We start from the raw sequence: 16,574 nt of genomic DNA, 5'->3' as shown, positions 1-16,574 counted from the left end.
CATCGTTCACTCTTCCTTTAGTACATAATAACTGTGAGTGGGAGATTTTTAAAAATATATATTTAAGCACTCATGGAAATATTACAAGCGAGAAGGGATGTAAGTGATACTTACCTAGGAAGGACAGGTTTTTCTCCAGAAGCATGTCTCTTAGCAGGACTTCATGCTCATGACCAATGGCACTGAGAAGTTTTAGTTAAGGAGGGTAACACAGGTGGAATTATACAATTAAAAATACGCTAATACCAGGTCTCTACTTTGAGATGGAATGGAAAATAGAGTAATCATAGCAACTATTTCCACCTTTAGCCCACATCTCTGAGGAATGAGATTTCATGCATGTCCTCATTTAAATGATTCATTGGCATTTTCTTATTTCTCTAATGTTTACAAGCATTTGGGCAACTAAAGATTTGTAAAGGGATGTGTACCTTATATTCTTTTGAAAGGAGGGGGAGTCATTTTAAACATCCTTTGTACTATGTTAAAAATCCCTCAATTCAACTAGTACATTTATTAAGCACTAACTAAGAGCAGCAAAGAATACCAACCAGGCTTTGCCTTAAAGGAATTTCCAGTCTTACAGAGTTCCTTAAATCGTCTAAGGATCCATACTTGTTCCAGAGCCAGCATTTCTAGACCCTGTCCCACTTTCAGCCTTCGATTGGTGATGCTCTGTGATGTGGGAAGCCAAATAGCTGACTTGCTGAGAATTCCAGGCACCCTGCAAGAAAATACTGCATGTTGCAAAGGTCTGTGGGTTGGGCGTGTGGGTGCAGAGGACGCTTCAAGTCTTCCTTGTGCACACACATTGTCTTATGGGTAGAAACAGATATGCACAGGCACATGTAAAGTCTTGGCATGATTACTATGAGTTATGTACTGGGTTAAGTACTTTATGTATGTTATTTTCTCCTTAGTTATTATCATCCTTATTTTACAGATGAGGAAGCCAAGGCTTAGAAAGGAATGCATACACAGTCATATGGTTCAAGTGTGCCAAGCAGAGGATTGGAACACAACAAAGCCTTTTGTATGACCTCCATACAACTTCCTGAAAAGTATTAAAATTAATTATGCAGAAATAATAATTTTAATAATTTATTTATTAAATAATAAATTTAATAATTAAAAAATAATAATAATTGCTACTAGCTAATATTTCTTAAATACTGTAACACTAAGCCTTGGTGTTAAACACTTGGGGTTTAATTTTTTTTTTTGTAAGTCCTCAATAAACTTTGGTTATTTTATTGTTATAGTTTCACAGATTCATTACATTCTGCTGCTCACACATGCATATGCCATTTGTTTCATTACCGTCTTAGTTACTGACAACTCCATGCTGTTCAAACCAGAACGCAGGAGTCCTCAATGCCTACTTTGCTCCCACATTCCTCTCAATACATGGGCAACTCTTGTTGGTGTCAACTTATAACTAAATGCAACAGTCCCCAAATTTTTACTACTTCCTCTGCTACCATCCCAGCCTATCATTTCTTTTTTTTTTTAATTTTTAAAAAATTGTCATCCCAGTATAGTTAAAATACTTAGTGATATATTAGGTTCAGGTGCACAATATGGTGATTCAACACTTCCATACATCACCCAGTGGTCATCACCAGTGCACTCCATGATCCCCATCACCTATTTCACCCATCCTCCCACCCACCTCCCTTCTGGTAGCCATTAGTTTGTTCTCTATAGTCAAGAGTCTTGTTTCTTGGTTTGTCTCTCTTTTTCCTTTGCTCTTTTGTTTCTTAAATTTCATATATGAATGAAATATGGTATTTGTCTCTGACTGGCTTATTTCACTTAGCATTATACTCTCTAGATCCATCCATATCATTGTAAATGGCAATATTTCATTCTTTTTATGGCTGAATAATATTCGATTGTGTGTATGTTTGTGTGTGTACATACACTACATCTTATTCCTCCATCTATCAATGGACACTTGGGCTACTTCCATATCTTGGCTATTGTAAATAATGCTACATAAACATAGGGGTGTAAGTATCCCTTTGAATTAGTGTTTTTGTATTTTGGGGGTAAAGACTCAGTAGTGTGAACACTGGATCATAGGGTGGTCCTATTTTTAACTTTTTGAGAAACCTCCATACTGTCTTCCACTGCAACAGTTTCATTCCCATCAACAGGGCAAGAGGGTTCCTTTTTCTCCACATCCTCGCCAACACCTATTTCTTGTGTTGTGGATTTTAGCCATTCTGACAGATGTGAAATGACATCTCATTGTAGTTTTGATTTGCATTTCCACGTGGGGTGCCATCTTATTTAATCTTCACCACCACCACATGAATAGGTACTATTATTAGTCCCATTTTTATAATCACAGAAAGCAAGGTTCAAGAAGGCTGAAGAACTTGCTGAAGGTCCCATGGCTGGTAAATAATTACATCAGGAATAGGACTGGGAATTCTGCTCTATTTTCCAAAAGGATGAGACTACACAAAGTTTGAAAAAGAGCATTATCCTATGCTGGTACTTGATTCTGTCAAAAGCATTTGGTATTATTTATCTGATTCCCCACTGGATAATGTCAACCTGGTCGTGTAGTTCCTCAGCTTACCAGAGACTCTAATTCTGATCATGCACTCCAAGAGGGCAATTTAAATGAAACAAAATATATGCATTATTTGTTTAAAAAATTCCTAGAGCACTATCTGCCCTTTATCATACAGGTGAGTATCATTTAAATCATAATTTGAGAAATGTGGCCACTCATGTCCACCGTCAAAATGAGCCCCAAGTCTTCATCATTGTAATTTTTCCTTCTGTTGTCTCCTCCCCTCACCATGCACATGGCTGTGTTTATTTAATTTCTAATTGGAAACAGAATAAAGGAACAAAAATTTTCAAATCACAAAATTTCATACATTTGTAGAGTCCACTGAAGACATCTGATGAATACGTCTCAACGGTCTCTCATTATTAGGGGCAACCCACATGTTAGAACTAAATTATTTACTTCTAATCCACATAAATGTGCTCTCACTTTTATTGTTGTAAATTATTTACATCTAAAATGTTGAATCATGAAACTGAGGTTACTGATGGTACAGAAATGAAACCCACAGCATTTTACGCTTCCTGCATCATTATCTTTCCTTGCTACTCTGTTTACGTCCTTGTGTAATAGCCGTGTCCTAGAGTAACACTTTGGAAAGTTGAGGTGGCTGTTTTCTCACACCTTTTGTGTCAGTGACTCTATTTGTGGAAGGAGGGATATGGATGGACATAGCTATGCAGGAAAAAAACGTTGTAGACACCAAAAGAAAAAGAAAGCACAATGACAATTTATATACGCTTTGCTACTGTGCTTTCCATGGTGTCTTATTTGTAAATGACCAATTTCCTTTATTCTACTTACACAAATGTCTACATGTAACATTTTCATAATGGAGTAAAAAGATTTTTGCACCTATTCTATTTACTAAATGTGTACTTTCTTTCTTACAAAATGATGTAATTTACCGACAGTAAGCAATGTAAACATTACTAAATTATCAGAACAACACACAAACAGCATTTTCACTCACTTGGAAAACTACTAATTTTTATTCAGTGTGAAATAAAGTAATTCCTGTGGATCCATCTAGGAAACATCTATGCAAGTATATTTACATTATATGAAACTACTACTACCTCAATGCAAAAATAAAATTGGTTCTCTATAAATTTCCCAGCTTGTTTTATTCTGCATGGTAAAAGCAATCACCAATTTGAAATTTGGGAAAGACATACTTCTTGATTATTCTTTGCTTGATATAAACATATATAAAATACAAGGTTTAGAACACAAAGCTTATAAAAACAGTAATTTTACTGGCAATAGGCATAATGGAACTGCAAAATTATAATCTAGTCAGTGAATGCAATTTATAGACATACATCATTATCTTTATCAATTGAAATCATGTACTACATTAAATTCTACCGGCAATAACACAGCCAAAATAGGAAAATGAACGATGGCGAAAATGTAAAGAAAATACTCTGAACAGAATTTACAATGCTCTGTAAGCAGAAAACACTTAGACTTTGTCTATAATAATACCTATTATTGATGTATGGCAGTGACCATGGGGCAAAACTTGTAAATAACCTCACAAGCCATTTTCTTAGCCAGCAATACAGCAATCTAGTTTCCCGTAAGCATCTCAACTATTACTGAAAAATAGCCTCCTGGCATTTACAAAGCAGTTGACTTCATACTTTAGTCCATGCATATATAATTAGATAGTTATATTTAAAATCAATATGCAATCCTTCAAAAGACATTATGCTTTTAAAACCTTAACTTTAAATTGATTTTTAACTATTTTATGTGCTTTAAAATTAACATGTAATTCCGCCCCAGATACTCTGAGATGGTGTTAGTTGTTATACAAATGTGCTAAACTTTATCACTGTAGCAACATGAGGTTGGCACTCCTACAATTTCTAACGCTATCATTAATTTTATACTGAAAATAGAAGTATGGTTTCAATTTGGTTTAATAAAAAGGCAAGCTTATGACAGTCTGTGATTTTATTAATTTAAACTACATTGGGGGGAACAGACTTGAAGGATAAGTATGTAAAGGGCTTTAACTTAGGTAGTGAATATTCTTATAAGAGGGCTCCGTTAAGAGATTATTTTTTCAAAGGTTAACTTTATAAAAAAGAAAATGAGTGAGTTTCCTTATAAAGATTTCACAGACTCTAAGCTTTTGTGAAAACAAGGTGGGATAAACACACACAAACACACACACACACACACTCTTGACTTTCAGCAAAAAAGGCTTTCAACAGAAAGCTTCAAGATTGGTAGCCCTGAGTCTGAAATGGGTCACAGCGTTACCCACACTCACAAAACCTCTATCAGGAAGGCTGTTACAGTATTAAGAAATGCAAGACTCGTGGACTCAGGTGGAAGATAATTTTCATTAAAAAAATTAATAGTTATTGGCCCTTTAAATAGCATTTTTCACCCAGGATTAACAAATTTCTTAGTATTGCCACAATACTACTAAATGTATAAATGAAGCACATCCTCCTTCATAAAGTAGTGACTGCTCAAATCCTGTTTCAAGAAAGAAGCATTAACTCTTTGGTAATCTCAATGTCTTTAATGAAGAATGACTGGACATCTGTTTTCATAGCCTTAAGTTCAGTCCAGAGGGAAAAATTAGCTTGGTTTCTCTAAAATTGTTTATTAGAGATCCAAATGGCAGTGTGGATTGTAATCAGCACTTAAGCAACAAGAATCTACTACCCTTTCTGATGCGATGGTCTGCGTGGCATTTTAATCACATCATCCTTGAACTCCAGGCTCTAAATTTATTCTAGGAAACCCAACTGAATTTGGCTCATTTTAAATACAGATTTCTTTCTCTCTCTTTCTCTCTTTTTTAAAAAAAATGTTCATTGAATTGGTGAGCTACACTCGCAGACAGTAAGTTATGTGCCCAATGACTCCGTACCTTTAAACTCTCTGAAACTCTGGCAGTTTGAGCTAAGCCTGTGCACAGAACGGCCAAGCCGACAGCCTCCTGTGGCCCATCTGATTTTCCTTAAGCTGAAGGAAAGGATGGTCTGCAGTGACCCTCCAGCTGACTGAATGTAAAGTAGGAGAGTATGAAATGTGTTTTGTGAAGCAGAACTTTATGTCAGGTTAAAGCTAGACACATTTTCTCCACTGAGTCTGAGCTCGTCAATTGTGCACCTAAAATTTTATGGGAAAGGATACTGTTTGATGCAGTCCACCAGTGGTCCATAACAGCAGTCGTTCACGATGCACTGAAGACAAAACAGAGAAGGGGTCTGGGGTGATTACAAAATGGCTCCCGTAAACTACTGTCCTAAAAGCAGTAATTACTTTTCTTTAGAAAACAAAGACAAAAACAAAAAGCTATCAAAAGGCTGTTAAGATTTAATCACAGAAAACAAAAATCACATGCTTTTGATTCACTATAAAAGCAAGCTATTAAAAAGTGAAATGCTCTTCTCGCAAATATTGCATTGCCATTTATGGTGCACCCTGACCTCAGTGATAGTTTATGATGACAGTAATTAAATGAGGTTTAAAATCCTTTACTCTGCTAGGCAGATAGCACTGCCACCGAAAATAGACAGCTGTGATTAATACCTGATAGACCTGATTTGCTAGAACTCCATCTGGAATCTGAGAAGGGTCCCGTAGCATACTGTTTATAACAGACTTGGAAGCTGTAGAAGAGAAGAGATGAACTGTTAACAGTCAACATACTTTTAGAGCAACATGAGGAGTGACATATACCTATATGTACACAAACCACGAAAAGGAAAACATTACCGATACTAATAATTTTTTCCTTTTTTTTCCAAATCCAAGAGAAGCTTTTAATTAGACCATTTGCCAAGTTTATAAGCCACACTGCCAGCTTTGAAGATGACCTAATTTTTCCAAGGTAAATTAACAAGTACAGACCTAAAGCATATGTCTCTTTGCAGATAAATTAGCTTTGGAAAAGCCTGCTTGGGGAAAAAATATACTGCAAGAACAATCAGAAAAGAAGTATTTACCTTGTGCATTTAAGTATTTTATAACCAAGCATATGTATCTGGAGAGCTTAGTGAAAGCAGATCAGACTTCAATGACGCTGATAAAAAAAACTTTTAGCCAAGAAAGCATCTCTGAGTTCTAAACCTTTCTAAAATAATTCTCATCAACTGCCATCCATTTCACAGATAAGGAGAGTAGGTAAAGTTGATTAACCAGTGAGGGAATCTTAAGCAAGAAAAAAAAAATTACTTATATATGAATTTTTGTCCCCAAATATGCTTCCTTGTAGCCCATTGTAAATTAAATAGACCTTACCCTAGGAAAACCTATAGAAGCAGAGGTTAGGGGAGGCATCTAATGAAGAATGCTGTATCAGATCACACACTTAGCCCACGGAGGCAAGAGATTCTGGCCTTGCTGTTTTCTGTAGGCATGTGGAAGCCAAGGTGACCAGAACTCCTCTTCCTTTGCATGGGAGGAAGACAAGTCTCTCAATTAAAGCTAAGTCTAGTGCTGCCTAGGATTCAATTCTTTCAAGTCCTCCAAGAGAATCATTCTCAAACATTCAGCAAAATGGCCTAGGGTTTATCCACACAAACACAAACTAAAGTACATATTGGATAATTACCTAGTTAACGGAATGAACACAGACCACAGAACAACTTCATTCATGTTGAGATGACTTTTTTTTTAAAGATTATTATGTTCTTTATCAAGTTCAGTACTGTAAGATCACTGACAGATATGATAAATGTTAGTAAATACCGTTTAAAGAAATAGGGAAATTACATCTTTTTCACTTAAGCACAGTACTGAATCCACAAAGAAAAAATGCAGTATACTTACTTTAATTATTTCCTATTCTTTAATTATTTCCTATTCTGCATGAGTATAGCCACACTTATGTACTTAGCTGTTTGTAACCATGTGTTTGTTCTGCTAGTGTGGAAGCCGTATCTGGAATCCCAAAAAGAACATCATTGCGAGAGAAATACTTTCCAGGCCTAGGTCTACAACCAGCTTTGCAACCAGGGCAAATTTATGGAAGATGGCACCTCTCAGATTCACTACCTTCTTCTGTAGAAAATGACAATATTATCTGAGTTGACTACCTATAACGGTTCTTGTGTGAGTCTCTACAGAAAACAGCTACAACGGCTATTTTGTTGTTGATTTTGTTAAAGTTTAAGTAATAGTAAGAACCAAACTATAAGATAACTCACTGCAAATCACAGATCAAAGGCTTTTTTTTTTTTTTAAAGATTTTAAGTACTCTCTAAACCCAGTGTGGGGCTCAAATTCATGACCCTGAGATCAAGAGTTACGCACACTGCTGACTGAGCCAGCGAGGCACTCCCAAAGGCTCTTTCTTTCTTTTCTTTTCTTTTCTTTTTTAATGATTTTATTTTATTTGAAAGAGAAAGAGAGAGAGCACAGAGGGAGAAGACTACCCATTGAGCAGAGAGCCCGATGCGACTGGGCTTGATCCCAGGACTCTGAGATCATGACCTGAGCTGAGGGCAGACGCTCAACCTACTGAGAATTACCCACGTGCCCCCCACACAAAGGCTTTTTTTTTTTTTTAAAGATTTTATTTATTTATTTGACAGAGAGAGATCACAAGTAGGCAGACAGGCAAGCAGAGAGAGGGGAGGAAGCAGGCTCCCTGCCAAGCAGAGAGCCCGATGCGGGACTCGATCCCAGGACCCTGAGATCATGACCTGAGCCGAAGGCAAAGGCTCAACCCACTTAGCCACTCAGGCGCCCCCAAAGGCTCTTTTTAAAATAGAGGAAGGACAATACTCTAGAACGTAAGAAGATGAGATCACTTATTTTGTGAGGGAAGAAAAAGAAATATTACAGAAAAAAGAAACGAATGACATCTTAATTTTCCTCACAATATAAATTTTTGAATACTGTGTTTCAGAATTAAGAATCATAGCCAACACACTTTAAAAAAAAATAATCTATATTGAATAGAGAACACTATTCAAATCAGAGAAGCTTGTGAGAACAAGTCAATCACTTAAAATGGAAGAGTAAAAACTATATATTGAATGCACATTCATTTTAAACTCAACAAAATATTTTTTCCTTTCTTGCAACCTGCCATTTTTTAGAGCAAGAAAATGATAATAAATAGGGATTTGTGGCCTTGGCTACAGACCCAGGATGTGCCTGCCTTCTGTTTGTGGATTTTAAGACTTCGGCTTCACAAAAGTATGTCTGTGTCTCAGATCAAGCCAGAGTCCAAACTTAATTTTACACACATATTCTGAAGCTAAAAGAAGCCAAAGGAATGAGCAGTATAAACCAGGTAAGGAAAGGCAGTTGGACAATCTTGGGATGGCTAGGAATAAGAAGGGCTCAAGAAAGCTGGTATCTTTCATAAGTAAGATGTCTCTTCGCCAGCTACTACCTATGCTCAACTTGCATCCATCTTTTTTGACCATACGTGGACAGGAGACTTATTCTCCCTAACCTTTGCTAGAGGCATTCCATCCTTTTGATTTCAGGGTTTACGTAACTCTTGCACTGCTTCAACTGTTGGAATGTCAACTTTCTACCAAGCAGGAATGCACCAGTCACTTGGAGCTGCGTGCACAAGGATGGGGAGAACTGGTCCCTGTTAAAGCATGTTATGGAGGAGAGGCAATAGGCAATGCCGGGACTAAAGCATAATGCCTATGATTACGATCTGCTTTCTGTGAAATATTTCAAGAGCCTAAAGCAATAAAATCCATGCCCCTGCCACTCTAACTTAATGTCTGTATCTTCAATTAAATTTACTTTAGATAGTCTAATATTAATTTGTGTAAACTTTTTAAATCAGTCTTGCTAGAGGTTGGTTCATTTTACTAGTATTTTTAAGGAATTAAATTTTGGTTTTGTTGATTTTTCTCTACTGCTTCGTTCCTTCCAATTTCATTTAATTTATCCTTTTGTCATCATTTCTGGTTTTCCACTTCGAGTTTGTTGTATTATTCTTTTATAAACTTACTATCTTTATTACTTAAATTTTCAATCTTTTATTTCAGCATATACTTTTTAAGGCTATAATTTTTCCTCTAAATTCTGCTTTAGCTATATGCCACAAGTGTTCTCATTTACTTATAAATATTTTATAGTTTCCATTATGATTTAATCTTTGATCCATAAATTATTTAAAAACTTATTTCAAATTTTTAATTTGATCATATCGGTCAAAGTGTGTGATGCTTATATTAATTTGAGGGTATCTATTTGACTTTCATTGGTGTTTTCATATGCAATCAACTTTTATAAATATTTTACATGTCTTAAAAATACTAAATCTCCTACTTTTGAGGTATGGGACTCAGGTACATCTATTAGGTCAAGACTTTTAATTGGATTATTAAAATATTCTATATATATATTTTTTAAGATTTATTTATTTGACAGAGAGAAAGAAAGCAAGAGAGAGAGGGAGGGAAGGGGTAGAGGGAAAGGGAGAATCTCAAGCAGACGCCCCACGGAGCATGGAGCCCGACATAGGGCTTGATCTCATGACCCTGAGATGATGACCTGAGCCAAAATCAAGAGTTGGATGCCCAATCAACTGAGCCACCCAGGTGCCCCAAATTTTCTGTATTCTTATTAATTTTTAATTAATTTTAAATGAACCCATATCCAATCTAATCATATCTCCTTTGTAACTCTGAGCACAGTTGATCCTTTATAACATGGGGGGTTAGGAGCACCAATCCCCTGGGTGGTCAACAATACCACATATAAATTTTGACTTCCTAAAATTTAGCTACTAACAGCCTTCTGTTGAGAGGAAGCCTTATTGATAACATAAACAGTCAATTAACACATATTTTATATGTTATATGTTATTATATACTATATTCTTACAATAAAGCTAAAGAAAAAATGTTATTAAGAAAATCATAAGGAAGAGAAAATACTGTCCTGTGTTTATAAAAATAGTACTGTGCTGTATGTGTATGTATAAGAAAAATCCACATATAAGTGGACCCATGCAGTTTAGACCCATGATGTTCAAGGGCCAGCTACCTAAGAAATTTAGAATGCACTCCCTCTAATCAGGAAACCTCCTCTTTCCCATCAGCCTCCATGTTATTCTGTCTATTATTTTTGTTCAACCACCCTGTTTGTAAACATAATTTCTTAGTTTCTATGATGGTTAATTTTATGTCAACTTGGCTGGGCCACAAGGTACCCAGACTTTTGACCAAACATTGTTCTGGATATGTCTGTGAGGGTGTTTCTGGATAAGATTCACATTTGAATTGGATTAAGATAGACTGCCCTCACAAATATGGATGGGTCTCATTTAATCAGATGAAGGTCTGACTAGAACATAAAACACTGAGTAGAAGACTAGTTTCTTTGCTTGACTGCCTTCAATCTGGAATATCCTCTGGACTCAAACTAAAATATTGGCTCCTCCTGGATCTCAAGCCTGTAGACCTTTGGACTGGACCTATATTACTGGCTCTTCTGAGTCTCTAGCTTGCCCACTGTAGCACTTGGGACTTTCAACCTCCATAATCATGTGAGCTTATTCCTTACAATAAATCTCTCCCTCTCCATACACACACACACGCACACACACACACACACACACACACACACACACACACAACTGGCTTTGCACTCTAATATAGTTTCTATTCTTTGAAATGTTCAATACTTATTTAGATTTATGAACATGTTTGCCAATTTCCTCCTTCAGTACTGCTTTCTGAATTCTGTTCTCTACTTTTAGATTCATTATCCTTGTTATTAAAGCACCTATGTATTAGTTCTTTCAGATGGGACCACTGAGTAGTAAAATGTCTTTGTCTTGTCTTGCCTGAAAATAACTTAGTTCTCACTTTTGAATGATAATATAGCTGGGTATAGAATTAAAAGCTAAGAGTCCTTTTATTTCAACCATTTGAAGATAAGATTCCACTGTCTCTTGATAACTGTTATTGCTAAGAACTCTACTGTCAATCTAATAACAATCCCTATAGAAATAATTTGCCATTTATCTCTGGTTCCTTTTAGAGTTTTCTTCAATATTCAATAGTTTCATCACTAGGTACCTGGGTATGGCTCTTTTAATTTAGTCTGCCTGGAATTAGCTGTTTTATGAACCTAAGGATATACTTTATGCCTTTAACCTTTACTTTAATACTTTATGCCTTATACTATATGCCTTTAACCAGTTTGAAAAGTTTTGACCCACTATAGCCCTGGCCTCCGTTCTCTTCTTCAGGCACTCTTATATTAGACATCTATTAGAAGGCCTCATTACTATCCCCTATGTCACGTACTGCTATAAAGTATTTATATTTCCTCTCTATTCACCTCTTGTGTTATATACTAAAGTTGCTTTCCTTAGAGCCATCCTAAAATTCACTAACTTTTGTTTTAATCTAATTCTTCTGACGCTTCACTCATCTAATGAATTTTTTTTTCAAGATTTATTTACTTATTTCAGAGAGAGAGTGAGAGAGTACACACACAAGCAGAAGGGGCAGAGGAAGAGCAAGAGAGAGGATCTCAAGCAGACTCCATGCTGAGCACGGAACCCAAAGACCACACCACCCAGTCACCCCTCATCTAACGAACTTTTAATTTCAATCATAATTATATTATTTCTAAATTTTATTGTCTTTCCCAAATCTGTCTGCTCTTTTTTATACTATATTCTATTCTTTCACTTATCCTCGTTTATTAGGTCAGTATATATAATTTTTATGTTTTAAAACATCATCATGTAACTTCTATTATATTCATTTTCTCATTTCCAGTTCATGCTATGCAATTTCTCTATTTATGTGCCTACCTGCCTGTGTACTCATCTTCCCTCTGATGGTGGTTTTCTCACTTGGTTGGTAAATTTTTACTGTGAATTTAATTTCAGCAAGAATTGTTTGACCTGCACTGTGGAAATGAACATGACAGATAAGTTTCATATTTTCTTTTGCAGAGATCAGTTTTATTGTTAATTTCTTAACGTGGGTTTCCGGCAGTATAAACAAGAGTGCAAATTTGGACTCAGATCCACAAATGGTGCTGGTCTATTTATAGTTTCTGTCTCCAAATACCCCACAACTCAAGACCATATACAGGAAGCAAGCTTCCTTGCCATTTTCTCCAGGCAAGTGGAGTTTTCCCAGTCATTTTCTCATGGTTTGGGTTATATGTGGAGGCTCACCTCCATCACCTGGTTGCCTGTCCTTCCCTTCAGGAAGTTAAAAATCCCAGCCCCAACTCCTCATGTCCATATCTAAAGCTAAAAACCCTTGTGGATCTACAAAGTGAGAGCCCCTGTTTACCAATCTAACCATACATTCTCTCTTCATTCCTTGCCCCCAGAGACTGAATTCCTTTTGTTTGAATTTGGTTTTGTATTTTAAAAGATTTTTATTTGTTTCTTTTTTCTATCATTTCTACATCTTTGTTGTGGAAACACAGACCATCAATAAAAGATCATTCTGCTATGTTGCTGAAATTTTTGGAAACCTTTTACTTAGAAATTCAAGAGAAAGCTTGTTTCCTTGGTTAATTTTTGTGGAGTTCAAGTTATTTAAATATATCAAGAGAAGGTCCTCCTAAGAAACTGGAGCCACAAACAGTAGAGAGAAGGGCACCTGGCCAAAAAGCGGGTGGGTTGTAAAGTGGGGCCAAAGTCCTCTCTGCTGCATAGGGTCTGTCTGGGCCAGCAAATGGGAGAAGCATCACTGGTGGCTAGGAAATGAATTGCTACCCTGAATCCTCCAAAGACGGCTGCTGCGTCATAGGCTGAGACACTGTGCTAATCAAGCTTAGCAAGTTTCTGTGGGTTTGAGAATCAGTTCTATTACATTCTCAAATATAAACTCATTGTTTTTTTTGGAGGGGGGAGGCTTACACAATAACTTCTTAACATGCTCATGATTTGGCAGTTTAGGCTAGGTTAAGGGAGATAGCCTGACTTTGCGTGACATTACCTGGAGTGGATTACCGGAGTGCTGGAGGGCTCACTTTCATCATGACTCACTTACATTTCAGGCAAATCTGCGCTTGCTTCCACCCCAGTGGGAACAGTGGGTGAAGGACCCTGATTTCTTTCCAGAAGGGCCTCTCCAAGGTCTGCGTAAACTTCCCCTTGAAAAGGGTTCCAAGAACAAACACCCCAAAGAACCAGGAAGCACTTTCCAGTTCCTTATGATCTGTACGTCACTCAAGACCACGCTTATTTACATCTTCCTCAAAAGAGGATAAACATGCCTTCTAAAGGAAAGGTGAACTTGGAAAGCTATGCTGTCCAACACTTTCAAAGAGAGAGGCAGCATGGAGCAGTGGTTACGAGCTGAGTCTAGAATCAGGCAGACTTGGTTTGAGGCCTGGCTCTTCCACCCACTGGCTCTGTCATCTCAACAAGCTAATTCATGCCTGTGACACTCAGTCCCCTCCTCTGTCAAAGAGCAGAACACTGGTACTTACTTGGCAAGGCTGTTGTGAAGATGAAATAAAATAACCCAGGAAGAGCATTTAACATGCTGTTTCTTTCAGACTTGGGCAGCTGAAGTTGTTACCTTGTTGCTTTGGCTGTCCTTAGAGCACAGTGTGCATTATCCATACATGTATCACTTACTACCTTCTCTTGTCAAGAGAGTAAAAGAAGAAAGACTTGGTGAGAAGTATGTCATTGCCACAGCCTTGGGGAGACAGCCAGAAGGGAATCTGACAATGCCAGATTCTCCCTTCCTACCTGCCACCCCTGCCACGCCCTCCGTGGCAGTCAGCGTACAATGCATCATGCCATCTGTTCCCTGGGAAGAACCTGGGAGAAGTCCTTTACACATTCGCGTGTATTAGCATACTGTGCTGTATCACTCCGTGGCGGGGGTGGGGTGGTTTGGGGATTGTATTTTAAATCTTGTCTATAACCATATAAAGGGGGATTTCCCTTATTTCAAGCACTAGCAATCAAGCAAGTAGAGAACTGCCCCCAAATCACTTTCACACCCATTTCTATGACTCTTCCTTTCTTTGGTGTAAGCTCAAATAAGTAGCCAGGTACTGGTGAAAGGAATTGGGGCAAATAAGCAGCTGGATCCTCTAGGCTGTTTAAGGTCCCTGGAAATCCTGCCTTGCTGCAGCGAGTGCCTTTTAACAAGGTTATACCCGAGCTGAAACAAAGACTAGACCATATCTAGTAGGGACCCCTCACCCAAGGTCACAAATAGGCTTAAACACGACAGGAGCCCCAGCATGGGGCTGCCTGTGTATGGGATGGAGCAGTCAGGAGAGAAAAAGGAATGAAGTGAGAGATGGACGGTACTGGGATAAAGAGGAGATGGACCATTCCGAGGGAAATACATACTCAGACAGACGGTGGTGTTAGAACCTAGTTCTCCCTCCAAGAAGAAAAAAACAGTCTGTGCAGGTGAACAGCTGGCGGGGGAAGGCAGCTGCTTCCAAAGCACGCCGAGTCTTCTTGCCTTTTCATGTGGCTCCTGCAGAGCCTGAGCTCCAGCTAAGCCCAAAGTACCCACTAGAATTTCATCTTCCCTTTAAACGCTGGTTTAAGGCCTTTGGACATCGAGGTCAGAAAGGTCCCAAGTTACATTTCCACGGGAGCTGGCCTTCCAATGTCTTTCCCGGACATTTTCAATATCTCCAGTGGCCTACAGGAGCTTACTTACTTTTGCAGTTGGAACTATTTCTCAAAGATTCCAGGCAGCCCACTAGCTATCCCACTGCACAGGAGTGATCCCTAAAGCAGTCTGAAACCGTCTGACAATCTAAATAAGCAGTATCTTTTAACATGAGGGAATCTTACAGGGGCAAATTAAATTCTCCTCTCTAACTGGCACATAATCGTGTAAGAAATAACTTCAACTGCAGAAAACACAGAAAAAAGGTATTATCTAGGGACAAGAGGAAGAGGTCTCCCAAGCATGGGTATTCACACTAAACAGACTGTGTCAGGCAATCTGTAGATCCAGAGCCACTAGACACCATCAACTCTTATTCCACAAACACTCACTCAACAGATATTTATTAAACACCTGGTAAATGCCAGGAATATACTTAATCTCATCCTCCTACCCAGCCACCCCCAATTCTATCCTCCAAGCCTGGAAGGTTCCTTCTTAACTCTCCCTCAGCCAAAACTTTTTCAAAGCCCAGTTCAAGTCTCATCTCCTCCAGCAGAATTTCCCCTATGTTTCCAATCCAATTGCTCTCCCCTTCTTCCTACTGGGGGGAGAACTCATATTGTCTACCAGTCATTTGGCACTTGATTAAATATTACTTTGTCATCTGCTGACACGAAATTGATCCAGATGCCAGATGTGAAACCATGACCTACTTAAAAAAAAAAAAAAAAAAAAAAGAAAGAAATCTGAAGGAAAAAGGAACATTTAGCACAATATTAAAAAAATGATGTCTTATTTCCTCAATGTTATCTTTAAATATACGGGGGCTTTTCCATGGAGGATTAGGCTCACCCTGTGGTTACCCCAAGAAGATAAGAGATAATTCTTACAAGTTTATTACCAGTTCCAAAGCTAGAAGGTTTCAGATTTCAAGCTTCGCTTTCAGTGGTCCTACGCTTATTTGGTCTATATAAACTTTGCTTAACCATTTCTTTCATCATAGCCCACCAAAGGAGATTTTTTAGACATTTTTTCCTAATGTCCCCCCATGAAATTTTAATGCCACAGGTCTACTGTATGTCTGCTAATGCAACATCACCCCCTCTGAGAACGGTTCCTTTGGAGGACTAAGGAACTGTTTGTGTCAGGATATTTGGCAAGCTGCTTACCAGTAGGCATATTTCTCTGTTATCACCTCAAGGTTGCTCTGCACAAAATAGTTACTCAACAAATAAATGAATGAATTACTAATAAACTACTCAAAATCCAAGTCCTGCCCGTATTCCCTACTGTTACTCAATATTTAGGTAGTCAAACAGATTTGACTTAATTTGAACTTTTCTCATCATAGATGACTACGTCTTTAAAAATATATATACATATATTGTTTTCAGAAAATG

General features: G+C 37.7%; 1 protein-coding gene across 3 annotated transcripts in view; it reads right to left on the bottom strand.

Annotated features, from left to right (window-relative positions):
* The window catches only part of CDIN1 (CDAN1 interacting nuclease 1), a 206,531-nt gene that overhangs the window by 109,470 nt on the left and 80,487 nt on the right, over positions 1-16,574 (bottom strand). For all 3 annotated transcript variants that reach the window (XM_080809221.1, XM_080809220.1, XM_080809222.1), the window contains 3 exons: positions 6,152-6,231; positions 5,753-5,802; positions 115-182 (listed from right to left, as the gene is read on the bottom strand). In XM_080809221.1, the coding sequence (XP_080665347.1) occupies positions 115-182; positions 5,753-5,802; positions 6,152-6,231 (198 nt within the window). The remainder of the gene's footprint in view (positions 1-114; positions 183-5,752; positions 5,803-6,151; positions 6,232-16,574) is intronic.

This window comes from Martes martes, assembly GCF_963455335.1.
Source record: "Martes martes genome assembly, chromosome: 7".
Lineage (NCBI taxonomy): Eukaryota > Metazoa > Chordata > Mammalia > Carnivora > Mustelidae > Martes > Martes martes.
This window is presented reverse-complemented; position numbering and strand designations above follow the sequence as displayed.